We start from the raw sequence: 16,532 nt of genomic DNA, 5'->3' as shown, positions 1-16,532 counted from the left end.
TGCTAACATAGTGCTACCCTCAGCCTGTTCATTTGAATGGGCTGCTGACATGTCACTATTCTCTGGGACCTGAGCCCAGAATGTTCCACAGAGCTAACCTTAGGGACAGAGTGCGGGTCCTGACCATGGATCGATGACAAGGCCATGGATGATCTCACACACTGCCAACCAGCAACAGAATGGGGATCAGCTGGACATGACATGGACTTGTGGCCAAGCAGCCAGTGATAAACCTGAACCAATGACAATGTTATTCAAGTGCATTTCCTACAACATAAAAGCTTGCCTTCTTACTGTACGTTTCCCTGCAGTATTAACAAAGCTAATGGAAATATAACTATGCAAAAATGGGCCTTAACAATATTTTGTGTGCAAATGTTTCAGCTGTAAATGGTTGTAACACACAATCAGCTTATTAGACATTTAGAGTCAATTTTAACATGATCAGCATGTATGCTTCATGATCCAACACCAGCCAGACAAATAGCTACAACAAATGATATCCAAGATTACACCAATAAAGCAGTGAGGGTCCAAGACGACGCAGCTCCTTGATGAAGAAAAAAAAGTTTTAAATCAGGTTTCCGAACTTGAGATTGAAAGTTAATTTTGGACCTTGGAAATGGGAGTTACTCAGATTGTTTTGCCAAAAATGTATTCTTTAAGAGATTTGAAAATAAGCCAGTAAAGCCTGAATTGAGCTTATAAATCCCCTTGGTGAACAGATGTATTTTAATATCAAACTTGCTCAGGTTTATCAAGTGTGTGCAACAGTTTAATTGGGTATAAGATTTGCCAGCTAGGCTACAAACCACATGGTACAACAATGGTATATGTGTCAGTAGAGTTTGAATTCACTTTTAAACATTCAAAATATGTATTAGTTTGTTAAACAAGAAACTGGTCCCAAGTCATGGAAAATGTCCGTTGCCTTCATACAGACTTAAAAGACTAGGTTAAATTATATCCTCACACACAGTGTAACTCTCTACTCTGTCTCTCATGTTGCACTGCCAAATTATTTCTTTTGTTTTGTAGTAAATGCACACCATTATAGCCATGTCCAAATCCCTATGGGTATGGCTATGTCACCCAAATTTTCAGGTGTTTAGTTGCATAACTGTCACACTGATGAGATGTTTCACCTGTCTAGGATTTCAGGGGTGGAATGAGCACTTTGTGCCACGCACTCTGTGAGGGTGAAATGGTACTGTGTGTCCCTACTCTCAATATTCAGTGTGCATGCATCATTACTGAGTGTGTCCTGTGTTTGAAATGTGGTGTAATAGTCTACTCTTTTAAAATAGCTGTGACAGACGAGTGTCAGAGGAGTATTTGTGGGAGCACACTTGTACGTAGACTTAATTGGACCTTCTTGTTCATGTATTTACTGTAAGAGGCTCTTCATCACTTAAAAAAAACCCTTTGAAGCTTTTACTGTTTTTCATCTGATGAATGCCAAGTTACCTTTGATCTTATGCTTGAAATGGCAGCACAAGTTTCTTTTGTTTTGCACCACTTCTTGGTTGTAAGGAGGTGATCAGTACATCAGACTCTCAGTTTCGCTCAACTGTTTTCCAACATTGGCATGGTGCCTAAATCCTAAAAAGTGAATTTTTCAAAACAATATCCAGTTCAGGTCATTTTCAAAAACGTTCTCCTTCCATTGTAAATTGCAGATAGAAAACCTGATCTCTTCTGTCTTGTCTCCGGGTTAGCAAAATTGTGCAGTAGAGCAATCATCTGGTAAACAGGGCAGCACTGTTCAATTTTTTCCATTTGGTCTCATCAGACGTCAGCTGATGATCATCTATTTTATGATTCATACAATTTAGTAGAAACCTGTGACACTATAGTACTACTGTGCACTTAGACATCAATTGAAAGTCATAATGTTATCCTTGCACAACATACAGAATGACAACAGATGCATGGTGTGACTGGCTACCCTAACATTTCTGGTAAACAACACCTATTGCGTCAATGAGGTATCAGTGTATACCAGCCTCATCACAAAAAAAGACATTCGTCAGAAAACTCAAGTGAGTATCACTTTTTTTCCAAACTTCGTAAACAAAATTCCTTTTGAACTTTAGGACAAGTTCTTTTAACAGCCGACTTCTTCTGGTAATCCGAGGCTTTAACAAAAGTGATGTGAAAGTGATGTGAAAGTGATGACTTAGCAGGCATTAATACTCTGGAGCAGACTTGCAGTTTGCTAGATGTATCTGATTGGGCTGAATATATACATTACATTCCATCAATCTATTAGTTAGTATTAGTGATGTATTAGTTAAGGTGAGACAAACTTCTAACACCTGTAAAGACAAGACAGAATTTAACAGAGTTGTAGAGAAGGTAAGCATCGTTGCTCTGTACAAAACAGCCAGACAAAAAAGGAGCTTGGCTCATGGTAACAACAGACTGACCACCATCTGACTGGAAGATACAAATGTATATTTCTCCTTTTGAGGGCAATATAGAGATATAGATAGAAGATAGATATACAGAAGATAACACTTTCAGCAGCCAATAACATGATTTGTTATTGGATGATAGGTTGCAAAAAGTGCAACTTCTGTACCAAGAAATAAATATCTTGGTATAAATGAATAAAGCTACACTTAAAACATTTTAACATTTTCATGACTGTGAAAACGTTTTTTGGATGTCTCATCCTGGTCTTACAAAATAAAAAAAACTAAAACAAAAATCAATCAAAATAACATTTTCAATAGGCGAATGATCATTAAAATGTCTTGCAACAGCATCTCTGGGTCATGACATTAGTCCTAAATATTTCATTGCTGTGGGACTTAAACTAAATTATGTAACTAAAAGTGGTTTTACACATCTGTCATTCATAGGTGTATGATATGTGGTGTCATAGGTGGTTGAAATTCAAGGCAAAACAGTGGCTCGGTGGACTCGGGAAATTTTGTTTTCGTAGTGCAATTACTGTGTAAAATTAACTGCTCCTAGATTGACAAAGATAATCATTTGGACTGTGAGGGAAAGAGACACACAATGATAAATTGCATCATTAGAAAATAAAAGAGGGATCTCCTTTCATAATCAGTCTTTTCAAATACACTTAAGCATGCATAGAGTGAGCAGAGATTCCTTCAAGGTCTGGCCTGATTCAAATTTACTAAATTGATGCTGCAGTCTTTTAGACTTTAAATCTCTGAATTGATTCATTATCACTATCCAGTGATGAAAGGCTCTATGCATAAAAAAAGTCCCGAAAAATTTGTACACTTGCACCTTGAAGCATCATACTGCTCCGATATTGGTCAAAACCACAGGCACCAAGTGTGTTTGCAGACTAGAGACCAAACCATGACCTATGCACCGACTGATCTCTTGAAAAAGACACAGCAGGTCAGTGAGTCTGCTCTGTGTGCTGTGACACCAGGTTGACATGGTCACTTGTGGCAACCCTGCCACAGGACAGAGGAACACTATGACATTTAGAGTCAAATTTGGCCTTAGTGGTTATGGTCATCTCTTGCAGTGCCCCGTGATCTGCTGAAACTGGGGAGTCAGCATTCCTTAAATAACCATAGCACTGGCACAGGCTGCCCAGCATCAAGCAACAAAATCCCCACCCAGTCTCCATTACTTCCCATACCATTCCCATAGGGGTCGAGACAGGGGGTAGATGGCAGCCAGGCAAAGGAACAAAACTGGCTTAGTGTAAACGGACCTCCTTAGTGAAGCCTATAGCCTGTCACCACAAGTACTCGACTGAAGATTGATTATGCAAAAACCTCCTGCATCTAAGTTTTTATAATAAACGCTTAATTTAAAATCTGGATGGCTTTCAGATAATAGATCCTGGAAAGGGTCTCAGTGTTTCATCCATAAAAACAGATAAATTGCAGTAATCAAAGGCGATGACCTGGTGAGGAAACCAAAGTGCAAGTACATTTCATAGTGCAATCAGTCTCCTTTCAGCGTTGACAAGGTGAAAAGCTCATCCAACAATACGGAAAATTGAAGCTCCATGTTAAGACTCAGATCAATGCCAAGCAACATAATTTAAGTATCTCACACTTTTGAGCAACTCAACAACCACAACTTGACTGGCACGACATTGCTTGATGTTGCCTTGTTTAGCTGGTGCTGGCATAATCTAACATACACCTACCCCAGCAGGCATCTTGTCTAACACGAAAACGATCGGGTTTTTTTTTTTTTTTTGAAAAGCTTATTATTAAAAAAAAACTGATAATGCAACAGTGTGTTTGTTACAGTTACTGATTATTCATTCCACAGCTTAAAATGTAAATGCAACACAGAATAAACTGCTAACCACAAGATGGGTGGCACTAGTGTGATGTATGTCCTTAAGAATGTAAAATCCACGCTCCCAGTTTATAATCAGCAATCCATTACCTCACCACAAGACAAAAGATGTAACTTGGGCCAACAAAAGGTTTTAACATTCAAATGGGACTACTCATCTCTCACCAGTCTAATACTGCAGTGCCAGCATGCAAGATTTATTGTCAGTTTATATGCAAGCTTTCCTGGACTGCCTGCAAATGTCCATTTTATATACGAGACAGGCTTCATATTTTAGTTCACTGCTATATAGTTTTAATTTTTGTGGACTGTATTTTGAGAATATATGAAACTGGCTGTTCCATAATGAAGAAACTAAAAACAGTGAGCACTACAGAATCAAACTATTTAAACACTGCGTTTTTTCCAATACTGTGCTGTAACAACAATCATCCAGAGACATAATTATAAACCTTTATCTGCACTCTCCATAACCTTCAGCTTGATGACGCTCAAATAGCCTTACTCATTTCCTTGCTTATGTCACAGCCGGTAAAAAAAGAAAAAGTGAGTCTCTGAGCTGCCAGTCCCGCAGCAGGAGCTCCAGTTCACTCTGTCCTCAGACGTACCAACAGAAGAACTGGCTGACACTCACGTCTCATACAGGAAGCTGAAGTATTGCTACTTGACTGCAGTTGCGCAACGTATCGACAAACACAACAAGAATTACTCACAATTTTTCATAAGATTCTTATTACGGCGACATTGGCTACTGGACAGCCTAACTGAATCAGCTTTGTATCTGGGCCAACATTTAGCATTTGGTTAGCTTACATTGGAAGAGAATCAAGCCAGTAAACATTTTATTTCTTGATCTCCTACAATGTAGCATAATGTAGTGACTTTACAATGAGTCTATTGACAATTATAATGTTGCTGTTCCTGCTATGTAACTTTTTTGTTGCTAGCTGGAGCCTACAATTTATCAAAGCTGTTGAGCTGCACAGTACACTGGCCTAAAACAGCCTGAGTCAAAGCAAGTGCCTGGCGGAGTGGATGTACTTGCCTAAACAGCAGCAAAACTGGGCTCATAAACCTTACCAGCTTTGTCGGTTTACAGCCTTGACCACACCACAACCTTTACATTGGAAGACGTGTCATTCTGTGGCTCTCTTCCTGTTCCTTTACCGAGTTCCCAGCTCACTCCTACTGTTGGGTGCTGGCCAGTGTTTGAATTATGAGGAAGCCAGAGGGGCGCAGCTCCCCTAAAAGATACCCGAGCCACAATGAAAGCAATACAAACTCAGGTTTGTGGTGGTAGCATGTGCGCCAATAATTAGCCCGTAATTTTATTAATTATATTACACTCCAACCCCTACAATAGTTAATATAAGAGAAACAAAGTTAACTTGTTGGTCTGAACTTGGAAAGTGACAGAACATCGCACACATCTTAAATATCTCAGCTGATCCAGTTCAGTTTTTTATTTTAGCTTAGGGTAGATTTTCCGATATTTCATGACCTTATGTGAAAGCAGAGAAAAAACATGAACGGAAGCAAATAAAAAGCCCAAAGCTTGTACTGATCTCACTCCGACATGGAACAAATCTGATAGAGACGTGTTACAAGATATCTTTTCTTCAATCTGTTTGTACAAATGTGCTCTGTGTTAGCTGAGAGGCTTACTATATTTGCACTGCTCACTTGTCATTTAACTGTTGTCTGAATTTCAACACTTTACCTTTAAATATGCATGGCTCTGAGCACTCATCTGTGCAGCTGACTGTGTATGCTACCATAATATAATGTATACACATATATAATGTAGTTAATGGAGACATGTGCCACACCTGCACCCATGCTTGATTACTGTGTGTCAGATGCGTGGTTTGATGTATGCACATCATCTGTCATTGTGTGAAGCTACTGTGACAACAAAAGCTGTTAACAGTCGTGATCAGTGTCTTTATGCCTGTGAGGTCCTCGCGTGTGTCTGATAAAAGAGTACGCACACTGTATTGTCATAAATCACTAAGATATCCGTTTTAGTGCCTATAGTAAACTGAAAACAGACTAAATCCAAACTACCAAATTTGAGATCCCACCTTCCAAGCTGTTGACCACTGAGACACTCCCACGCCACATGCGATTTGAGCAGGTGCGCCAGCTAAGGTGCAACACCCTCAAAATGATGCACCACACGCCTGTATCATTCTACTGCTCTGAACACTCACAACAACAAGTGCTCGTCTCGATACCATGCATACATTTGATTACTCAATAGCTGAGATCTTATCATATTGTGAGTAAGGATTTGAACTCGGCTAACAGAGAACATGTTATACAGTAAGAAATACAATTTGAGTGGGTAGTGAGTCTGCAAGTCTGCACAAGACACACTTCTCAATAAAGGTGTATCATAACAGTAAAACATTATTCCAACTTGCTTCTTTTGTCATCAATGTATAAGCCAACTGAACCAAATAAAACGCCCAGCACAAACATTTCCCATTTATAATGTGCTAATCAATTTTAAAAACGTATTTCGAATATGAAATTGCATGAGGATATGCATTTAACATGAATTTGTGGCAATGAAACAATGATACCAAAGATGGGGCAACATTCGACCCCTCAAGGAAAGCCTCAGCGCTAATATTAACTCCATAGAGCCCAAGATGCATTAGACAATCATGTGTATTGTCCTGCCTCCTTATGAAAAATGAAATCCTATGCTAAATCACAAGCACTATAAATGTTAAGACAGTGGTACAGATCCTTGTGACTGTATTTGATTTTTTTTTATCAAAAAAGGGAACCCAAATTTTGTACTTTTCTTACTTCTTTGTTCAGTTTTTGTACAACAAATACCCAATTTGTGCGAGGCGATTTGTGTGAGTTTGGGGTAATGGCCAAAACTCATCGGCAATGAAAGTTGGATGCAACAGTGCAAATCTTTCTAGCTGCATGTTCCAGTAATTAAAGAAACCCTTTTAATTCTTATAATTCGAAAGCACAAAACAACTTAGCATTTCGCCATAATGTGCAATCACTCGAATGCAAGAACAGTCTACATCTATAAGAACAAACAAATTAAATTCTTTGCCAACATAATTACTGTAGCTTTAAAGAAAATATTTTAATGAGTTGAGGGTTAGCCCTGTATTGGCAATTTCTTCCATGTGTCACGCAATTTTTTAATTAACACTCTTCCTACAACTACTAGTTCCTCAATTACCTGTCACAATTTTATTGTTCTGGGTTATCAGCTGCAGTCGTGCTTTACACAGCCACTGAAGCTGGAGATAAGGCCCTTTCCTCCTGGCCTGCCAGGTTTTCCCTGTCAAATATTTATAGAAACTGAAACATTAGATGGGCATCATCAGACTTATAGCTCTCTACACAAGAAGCTAAGCGGGCAGCAGCAGTAGAAGCAGGAACACCAGAGCCATTTCAGAGATCAGAGCTTGAATTCTACCTCTTAACTGACAAGAAAATGTGTTGAATCTGCTGTTAAATAACTTTGAGGCACTTCTACAGCTGTGAGGTGAACATGAGCCTTTAGTGGCAGTGAGGGGGTTGGGAAAGGAGATGGCCATTTTTCGGATGAATACTGGGTACTTTTCCAAATTATTCACCATGTTGTCATTACATACTAAGCCAAGGCAACTCTTTCCTTCACTTAACAAGTGAAAAAATATATCGTTAGGTAGTAGACAGAGCTTACATATTCAACGCTAGCTGTTACCATTATGTGTGGCTAGTTTAGCTAGCGAGGTTTGACTGATTTTTTTTTTTTTTTTTGACAGCTTTAAACTTTCTGGAAGCATCTGTACACACATCAGAAGTTACTCCATGTTTTCAGTTAAAATTGTCACAGATATTCGGGCAAGTCAAGTTATCAACAACTCAAACTGTTGCGACAACTAAAGCAAACACCATAATACAATAAAATAAGTGGTAGGACTCAGTATCCAGTGGCTCAGAGCTTGTTAAATGACCGAGTACAGTGTTCAACAGTCGGTGTGTAGAGAGTCAGGGTGTAGCTATAAAACGTTGAACAGTCACCTGAGATCCAGCATCCGTCAGCCTGGCCAGACGAGAGCTGGTGGCCGTTAAACTAGACACTTAATAAAGCAAAACTAGCCAGGCTTGGCCAGCCTGCTCTGGCTGTGTAACGCAGCATGAAGGCAGCCGCAGCAGCACCAGACAGAGCGGGGGACTGACCTCACTCTGCTTGTCACAGCCGCCCGGACAGACTTCAAACGCAAACCAAAATACCATGGTACCGAAAAGAGCCATTTACCTTGTTGCTCTGATAGCCTTCAAACGCTCTCAGTGCGCTGTCAGTGAGTTTAACGTGAAAGACGGATACATTGCTACCGTTGCTCACTCTTCCACAGGACAGTCCGTAGCACTGCTCCTCCTTCAGCGCCGCCATCTTGCTACCGTTCCCACCACGCGCACGGACGCACTCTGTTGTAAACCGAGAACTCCCGTTGCTTTTCAATGAATATTCAATGACCGGTTACTGATGATGAAGTCACCGAGCAGTAACGAAGCCCTATATAGGCACACGTTAAGACTAAAAAAATAACATTTATATTATACATTTCACATAATATTGCAATATGAAAGACATTTAAAAAATAGTATTGAGCAGCTAGCGCTATTAATCATCGACCTTAACTAAATTTACAACTAATTCGCAGACGACACGTGAATCATTTTATTTTTTTTGATACTATTTTATTCTGTAATTATATGATGTGATAATTAATGGGTGACAAAGTACACATTTTTAACAGCATTTAGAAATGAGCATTGCACATCAGTAACGCGAAGGAAGAGGGAAACGACAGGTCACCTCACTACGTCAGTGAAACGTCAATGTCTGGAAAAAATAATGACACACACATTCACTTTGGGAATATCCAGAAAAATGGACATGTCCAACTGTAAACAAATAAAACTGGAGAAATGTAAATACTAAATATTTAAGGCATGTCAATGACTCTTAGTTATCTTGTCTTCACAACATGATTGTTTGAAGTTTCTGTACAAATGTGACTAATGGAAGATGTGTATGTCTAATACAGACTGTACCGGTGGGCACTTCTCAATCCTCCAAGGCCAGTTTTTACAAGGCATAAATGCTGGAAGCACACTGTAATAACCAATGGGCCAGGGACACTCCATAAAATCAGTCCAGAGCTGGAAATGGTTGAAAACCACTGCATACCTTGTTTGTGATGCTTGTGAGATATACTGGCAAAAATTGAAAAAGGAGACCATAGTTTGATAACAGACAACTTTTATTGTGATGGATATAAAATTAACAAATGCAGGGAATGCTAGGAACTTTTATGATCAATGCGTTTGTCATCCAGAGTTTATGTAACTTTTGGCTCTATTGGACAACCAACTACCCTGAAGAAGCCACAGATTCAGTGGTGTCACATTTACTGTATGTAAGAACAAAAAAGTGTAATAAATAAACACCTAACAGAGCATAATTTAAGTTAAACTTCACAGGCAAAAAATGTAGGGGAGAAAAAAAAACACACATACACCCAGCATTATTCTTAAAGGGTCATCTTTCAACATTTGGTCTTGATCATTAAAGATTGTGGTGTAATTGACAGGAATTTGATGATAAAAATGAACTCTCCTTAATCATTGTTCATAGCCACACCACTGAGGAAATCCATGTATCATTCTCTGCCCTTGTTTCAAAGGTGATAACTGTACCTCTATCAAAGCAAAATTAGTGATTTAAGAAATGCTGAACAGAAAGTACAGTATATCCAGTTTAGCTGATGCTTTTATGTACGTATACACAAGTGACCAAGAGTATAGAAACATTGAATTCCAATCCAATACAGCAGTCATGTATATTTATAAACTACTGCTTGTTTACTGTTGACGACACTGTCAGAAAGTGTTGAATCAATTCAATGGTACTTTTTGAGGCTGCCGTTTGTTGTTCTTTCATTTAACTGCATTATGTTGTGAGGTCTGTCAGATGTTTTTGCTCCTCCGTGTATGTTAATAAGGTGGATACAAATCTAGTAAAGCCTTTCAGTGTAACACCAGCACAGACCTCAGTCTAAATACACACCATGGAACGGACTGAACAGGCAAACAAGTGCAGAAATTGCGTCAACAACAACTGAAAACTTTAAGGTGGAATATCTTGCATTTCATTGTATGTGCTTATATTTTTCTGGTCACTTAGTGGATGAGTACAGGCTTTAAAAAGAGTGAGAGAGCTAGAACACAAGAAAAGTATGTCGCCAGTGTGTGAACCTCAAAAAATAGAGCATCTGCATTACACCAGTTAACATTAAACATTGTACTATAAAACAAAGTGGAATCACGTGTTCTCTCTTGAATAGGAAGTATTAATTTAACTGCACAATCTGACAATTTAAAACTATAGCATAACATAGGACAATATCACAATGAATCTATAATGGGAAAAATATTTTATAAATAGCTTCTATCTGTGGTAAATTATTTTTCATTTCGATGATCAAATAATCAATTTCCAACATCAACTACCCAAGACAAAAAACAATGGCAGCAAAGAAAACAGTGTCTGGCAATGTGACAGATATGAATAACCCTACATATTTATTAGGTTGGAAATACATTTCCCATATGCAAATATTGATGTTTTACTAATTTGTCACATATACTTCTCAAACATAGCAGAGAAAGGAGAGTGACAACTGAAGAGGCAACTGACCGACATTTCCACCCCCTTTGACCAAAGGTCAGAAGGCACTGCCAGATGTGCTTCTGTGTTTAGGCTATCACATTGCAGGGGCTTGGTCAGGCCATCACCACAGGCTTGGTTCAATTTCTAGCAGCTATGACAACGGATAATGCTACACCGCCAATGGCTACTGCAGTGGCACCGAATAGCCACTTCCAGCTGAGACCCTGGGGAAATAAAGGAACAAAAAGAGTACAGAGTGCATATTAAGTAGGTTGAATAATGACACAGTGAAAAGCACAAATTAAGTTCATTCATTACTGACGCTCCCTGTTTATTACCACAAAGGTTCCCTTAAGGATTACATACCTATCACTCCAAAAGAACATGCATGACAGTGCATGAGTATCATGCGATGATGGCCAGATATTCAAGCAGTATTCTAACCCTATATTTTTCACACTTTTACACATTTGTTTTGTCAGGGAATGACTGTCTCACCCATGAAGATTTTGCCCGGTGTTTCTGTATGTTGCTGCTGCCACTGGTGGGATTACCCAGCATCTTCTTATACATGGCCTGCTCTGCCCCTCTCTGCTCTGAGTGCTTCTTCACCAGCTTGGAGAGCTCTGCGTGGATAGTCTAGACAGAAGAGACAAGACAAATAGGTGTTGCAGGCTCCAGTCCAATACACAAACCCCACTCTACTCTATTAACCCAACTATCCAAATATGTAGGAAATAAAGTCCTGCTACTATATTCACAAAACAAGACTGATTTCCTTCTTAGTGGGAATGTGTCAGGATGACAATACCGGTCCAAAAGGCATGAAAAATTAAGTCACAAGGCTTTTTAAAAGGAATATGACCAATTATTTTTCTACAATCATAATGGATGGGTGAAGCATACATAAATACTGAAACAAATGTTTATGCTGTTCTTTGTTGTCTTACAAGAAATCACGGGCTTGCATCACAGAATTAGGCTCTCGTTAGCCCACATGTCCACACAATTATTCCAGGATATGGGTTCAGTTATTGTTCCAGCATTTTCTCAGATCTGAGTCACTTCAGTGCTCTTAAAGCTGGTGAGTGACTAAGCAAACCACTGCTCTCAGAGACAACAAAATTGTTTATGCTTTGGAAAATGTGCTTCAAAAAGACCATGGAGCAATGTTGACTGAAAAGTTTTTTTATATTTAATTGCAGTCTATCTTATGCCATGTATACACCTCATGGCTTTCAAGGTTGTCAGCCTGTACTGTTCACACTACACAACCTGTTGTCGTATAATCGGGAATCTCAAAATCGTTGTTGTTTGCACACTGCACGACTGATGAGCAACAGGGGGTCACACATTACAAGATCTTTCACCTGGAGGAATCCCAGGCGAGCCTATCTGGTCTCCTGACAAAAAATGTTTTCATGATAACCCACATGAAAGGTGACATGGGAAATGATGTGACACCATGCACACAGGATTTTTTTTCTTCCAAAATGCATGTCTGCAAGAAAAGAGCGATCCAAATTGATTGTTTGCTTACAAGGAAGAAAAAGAAAAGAATGGATTGGGATGCACAAGCAGCAGGGATTCATGTTCTACAACCGTCCTCCTGGGTTACCCATCACCCCGTGTCTTGTGGTTTAATGAGCTGTAGCCTGTTGCCGCAATCACTGCACACTACAGGATTTGGACTCCCCAGCAGGTCCAGATATTTAGCCTGCTAGATATCTTTTAGGCATCTGTGATGCAGACTCTTGACTCTGATCTAGGGCTTTTCTCAGGGATCTTCAAAAACTGTCGGCAGGTGGAAAATAAAAAAATTGTGTACTGTGATCTTAGCATTAGGGATTGGAGAGTCAGTATGAATGTCTGTACAAGTCTGTACCCTGAGGATTTGTTCAATTCCTATCTACTGCTAAGAGTAAGTTGGTACATTTACTGCACTTTACTGTGTTCGAGCAGGGCACCCTTGGCACATCTGCGCCAAAATTTTGCAATCAGCTTCCCACCAAAATGACAAAAATGACACAACATTGACCTGTTCCCAGGGCTAGGATGAAGTAGGCTAAATAAACATTTAACATCCTGTCCTAACAGCATCTGTGTCTCCAAATACTGTGCTGAGGCGGTCTGAGGCTGTCTATACCGGAACTGTCAAGTCTGCGCGCCATGTCAAAAAGTAAACAAACCACAGACACAATAAATCTCCTCTCATCCATCTGAGTTGAAGATAAGGGGCGTGAACAGCTGACACCAGTGTAAAAAAATGCAGACAGCATGTCTCATCAATGCTGGGAGAAGAGAGCGAGAGCACGTCATCTTGTCACTCCATGACGCCTGCGCCTGTTTAAGACCGCCTCATTGATTATAATGGGAGCATTCTTGTATTGTCACTTAAGCACACCCACTGTACTTGCTGTTAGAACATGGGTTATTTAGGGAGTCTTTTCATTATTTTAATGAAAAGAGAAAAGTCAAGTTTAGCATTAAAACAACAAATCTAGTACCAAAATCGAAATATGTTGACAAATAGAATATAATCGCAAACATACACAAGGGTGACAGTTATGAAATGTCAAATCGCCGACAGTCAAAAGGACATAGGTGCTAGTGCATACGATCTACAACATGCAGCCTTGCACTTCAGATTTGTACAAGATTTCCAACTAGACAGAGGCCCATTAATTCAGCAATCGACCTAAGATGTACTATTATAAAATGTAATAGTACATTATATATTTATACTGCGTGTGTTGGATGAAAAGTGGTGGCCGGGCCATGTGCTGCTTGACAGATTGGTGTAGGACTGAAGTGGGGGATTCTGGGCATGAGTACATGCTGCTATAGCTTACAGCTAATCCAAGAAGCCCACGCACTCAGCTGAATCGGTCAAATAGCCTTGTGTAGCCAAAGAACCACATATACCTGACTGCATGAGCAGGAGAACAGGAACAGTGGCTAGGCATTAGATATGGCTGGGCTGCAGGGCAAACCTATTTACAGCAACAACATGAAAACAGATACCCTGAAATGATGAATCAGCAGTCCACCTGACCTTGCACTAGAAAATTAAGTGGCGTGATAGTTTACCCTATGGCACCATCTACAGGTTGTAAGAAAGAACTGCCATTTCTCCATACTGAGAGCTGTGTTTTGAGAATAATCAATATGGTGAGACCAAAAGTACCTTGTTGCTTGGTTCCAATTTCAGTGCCTTCCTCAAAGTTTGAATGGCTTCTGTGTATTCACCTTGCAAGGCCAAAACCTTGAATAAAAATACACAATTAAAAGTTAATCAAACAATCTACTAGAGACTAGCAAAAGAGAAAGTGAAAGAACATGAACAACATGTACCTTGCCCATACGGAAAAGTGCTTTTATGTTCTCTGGCTGGTGCGCCAGAGCTGAGACACAAGATTTAAGTGCTGCATCATAGTGGTCCAGTTTCAGCTGAGAAGCAGCCATGTTGTTCAAACATTTCACTTTCACATCCATCAGTTCATTTTCCTCCTCAGGACTAATGTCGACTGCAGCAGAAGCAACCACAACAAAACAATTAGATAAAAAACAGTAAAATGGCCACTGTTGAACAGTACCTTGAAATGAAATGAAATGATTATACTGTGTATCAGAGCATAATCAAAATAAATGTTAGTTATACCTGTATGAGGCTTTCCCTGCCTACCACTCCACTTCCTGATGGATAGCCACTAAGCCCAATGCTGAGTAATTAAAAAAGACCTACTGTAATAAACTTTTTACTCACTCCTGATTCCCTGACCTGTATCTCACCTTTAGAACTCGACTCTGTTATCTGCAGGGCAATGCTATATGAGTTAACAGCAAAAGCATAGTCCCCACGCTGATAATGAACGTTGCCCCTCTCTCTCTTATGGCTGGCAAGGGATATCTTTTCTGCAGGGGGCAGCAACTCCAGATCTGGAGCATCAGTAGCTTCCAGCAGGTCCACTTCTAGGGAGAGCTCAGCATTGGGGGGGACCTCAGGTTCAAGACTGTTAAAGGGCAGAAACACATGAAATAAGGAGGAAAAAGTCATCAATCACTGGATTACACACAAAGAAATAAATAAGTGTCACATATCCAGTGAAAGTGTGCATCACATGAGGATTTACAGATTCCCTAAGGCCAAGAACGGAGCTTGTAGAGCAAGAAAAGCCATGCTGTTTTATCAAAATTCATGAAAGCAAATTTACATATCCTCATAAATTAATAGGAAAATTACTAGTTGAAATAAAGAAGCAATTTTCAGTTTTACATTACAGCTTTCATGAGAGTGAATTTTTGTTTACATTAAAGCCTTAAAGCCTAGGTTAGATTAGTTTGATTAAAAACACATTGCCTACCTCCCACGGGTACCATAAGCATATTTTGCATCTGTCTGGATTAGAGCCTTCTCTCCCATTTCCATGAGCTGCACTGTGAGATCAAGAGCCTGTAAGAAGAATAATCTTACTGCAGCATGATACCAATATCTACAACATGACTTATATCACATAAAGCTAATTATACATAACCTAGATGAAAATGTGAAACCTCTCTATACATTATTTACAACTTCAAGAGAAAAATTAAACTTATGTAATGTTTTTACATGGATAACATCACCGTCTCCCAGAGTGAATGTGAGGTCAGACTGCTCCTCTACCAGTGCCCTGTCCTTCAAGTAGGTCTTAAGATGAATCTTGACATTCTGTCCTTTCTGTGGCCGACTGTCCCGCCCGTCCCCTGCCTCCAGGACTTTTTTCTTTAGCTGGTCATTACCTTGGGACAGATAATGATATTAATCTCAGTCAGAACAAATACAGCACTTATCACAACCAGAGACGTATCATAACACCTTGTGAATCTTTGTTGCAGGTGATTGTTGATCAGGCAACAATCCCTTCATCAATATCAACTTTAAAACTTATGCAACACCTTCTACAGGGATGTACTGTCCTATATGTTACCAAGGTGTTTTTGTAACATACCTAAAACATCCAGCCATTCATCAAGGTGACCTGGAGGGTGTGGTTCTGTGTCTGCATTTATCTTGTGAGACTCATCTGTGTTTTCCCCTTTCCCTCCCCCAGCGTCTTCCAGAGGAGGGGGGTCGTCGTCAATGTCCTCATCATCTAAAACCTCAAAGTCCTCCCCGCTGTCCAGCAACGAGGTTCGTCCATTCTTCTTTGTTTTTGGCACACTGTCATGGATATCAGAGGCGTCCATATTCTCCTCTTTTTCAGTCATTAGCGGAATGCTCTGAGAAAGAAGGTAATCAACTTAAAAAATGTAACTTTAGAAAATGCAAGCGAAAGAATTGACTTCTCTAACTGGCTGTCCCAAAACTAGAGTCCTAATTAAAATACAAAACGCCGTTTGAAGATTCACCCTCTATGTCATATCGTATCTGCAATAAATAAACGACTGTCATGCGAAACCATCCAGAATTAGATCGATTATTACCATCAGTTACCAAAATTCACAACATCATACATTTACACATTACAAGTACAAC

At 39.6% G+C, this 16,532-nt stretch overlaps 2 protein-coding genes across 2 annotated transcripts in view; both read right to left on the bottom strand.

Moving 5' to 3' along the window:
- The window catches only part of ell (elongation factor RNA polymerase II), a 33,647-nt gene extending 24,874 nt beyond the window's left edge, over positions 1-8,773 (bottom strand). Inside the window, exon 1 of the mRNA XM_023408018.2 lies at positions 8,597-8,773. Within this exon, the coding sequence (XP_023263786.1) occupies positions 8,597-8,731 (135 nt within the window). The 5' untranslated portion in view covers positions 8,732-8,773. The remainder of the gene's footprint in view (positions 1-8,596) is intronic.
- Positions 8,774-9,587: 814 nt separating this feature from the next.
- Positions 9,588-16,296, bottom strand: fkbp8 (FKBP prolyl isomerase 8). Its single transcript, XM_023408104.2, has 8 exons — positions 16,006-16,296; positions 15,627-15,796; positions 15,379-15,467; positions 14,807-15,027; positions 14,369-14,541; positions 14,202-14,279; positions 11,513-11,653; positions 9,588-11,238 (listed from the first exon to the last, which is right to left on the bottom strand). Exons 1-8 carry the CDS (start codon positions 16,262-16,264, stop codon positions 11,152-11,154), a joined length of 1,218 nt encoding a protein of 405 aa, XP_023263872.1. The 5' UTR covers positions 16,265-16,296; the 3' UTR covers positions 9,588-11,151.
- Between the last annotated feature and the right edge of the window lie 236 nt (positions 16,297-16,532).

The sequence above is a fragment of the Seriola lalandi genome, unplaced genomic scaffold (genome assembly GCF_002814215.2).
Source record: "Seriola lalandi dorsalis isolate HSWRI2012SDOR001 ecotype SW California unplaced genomic scaffold, Sedor1 jcf7180002054353, whole genome shotgun sequence".
Taxonomy (NCBI): Eukaryota; Metazoa; Chordata; class Actinopteri; order Carangiformes; family Carangidae; genus Seriola; species Seriola lalandi.
Note: the sequence above shows the minus strand (reverse complement) of the source record. Positions and strands in the feature narration are given on the sequence as shown.

Coding starts and splice junctions, on each gene's coding strand:
- fkbp8 (XM_023408104.2), bottom strand. CDS start 16,264: ATGACTGAAAAAGAGGAGAATATGGACGCCTCTGATATCCATGACAGT. Junction 14,280..14,368: donor CACTTTTCCGTATGGGCAAG/GTACATGTTGTT, acceptor TTTTTATTCAAG/GTTTTGGCCTTGCAAGGTGA. Junction 11,654..14,201: donor AATTGGAACCAAGCAACAAG/GTACTTTTGGTC, acceptor TCTTCTGTCTAG/ACTATCCACGCAGAGCTCTC.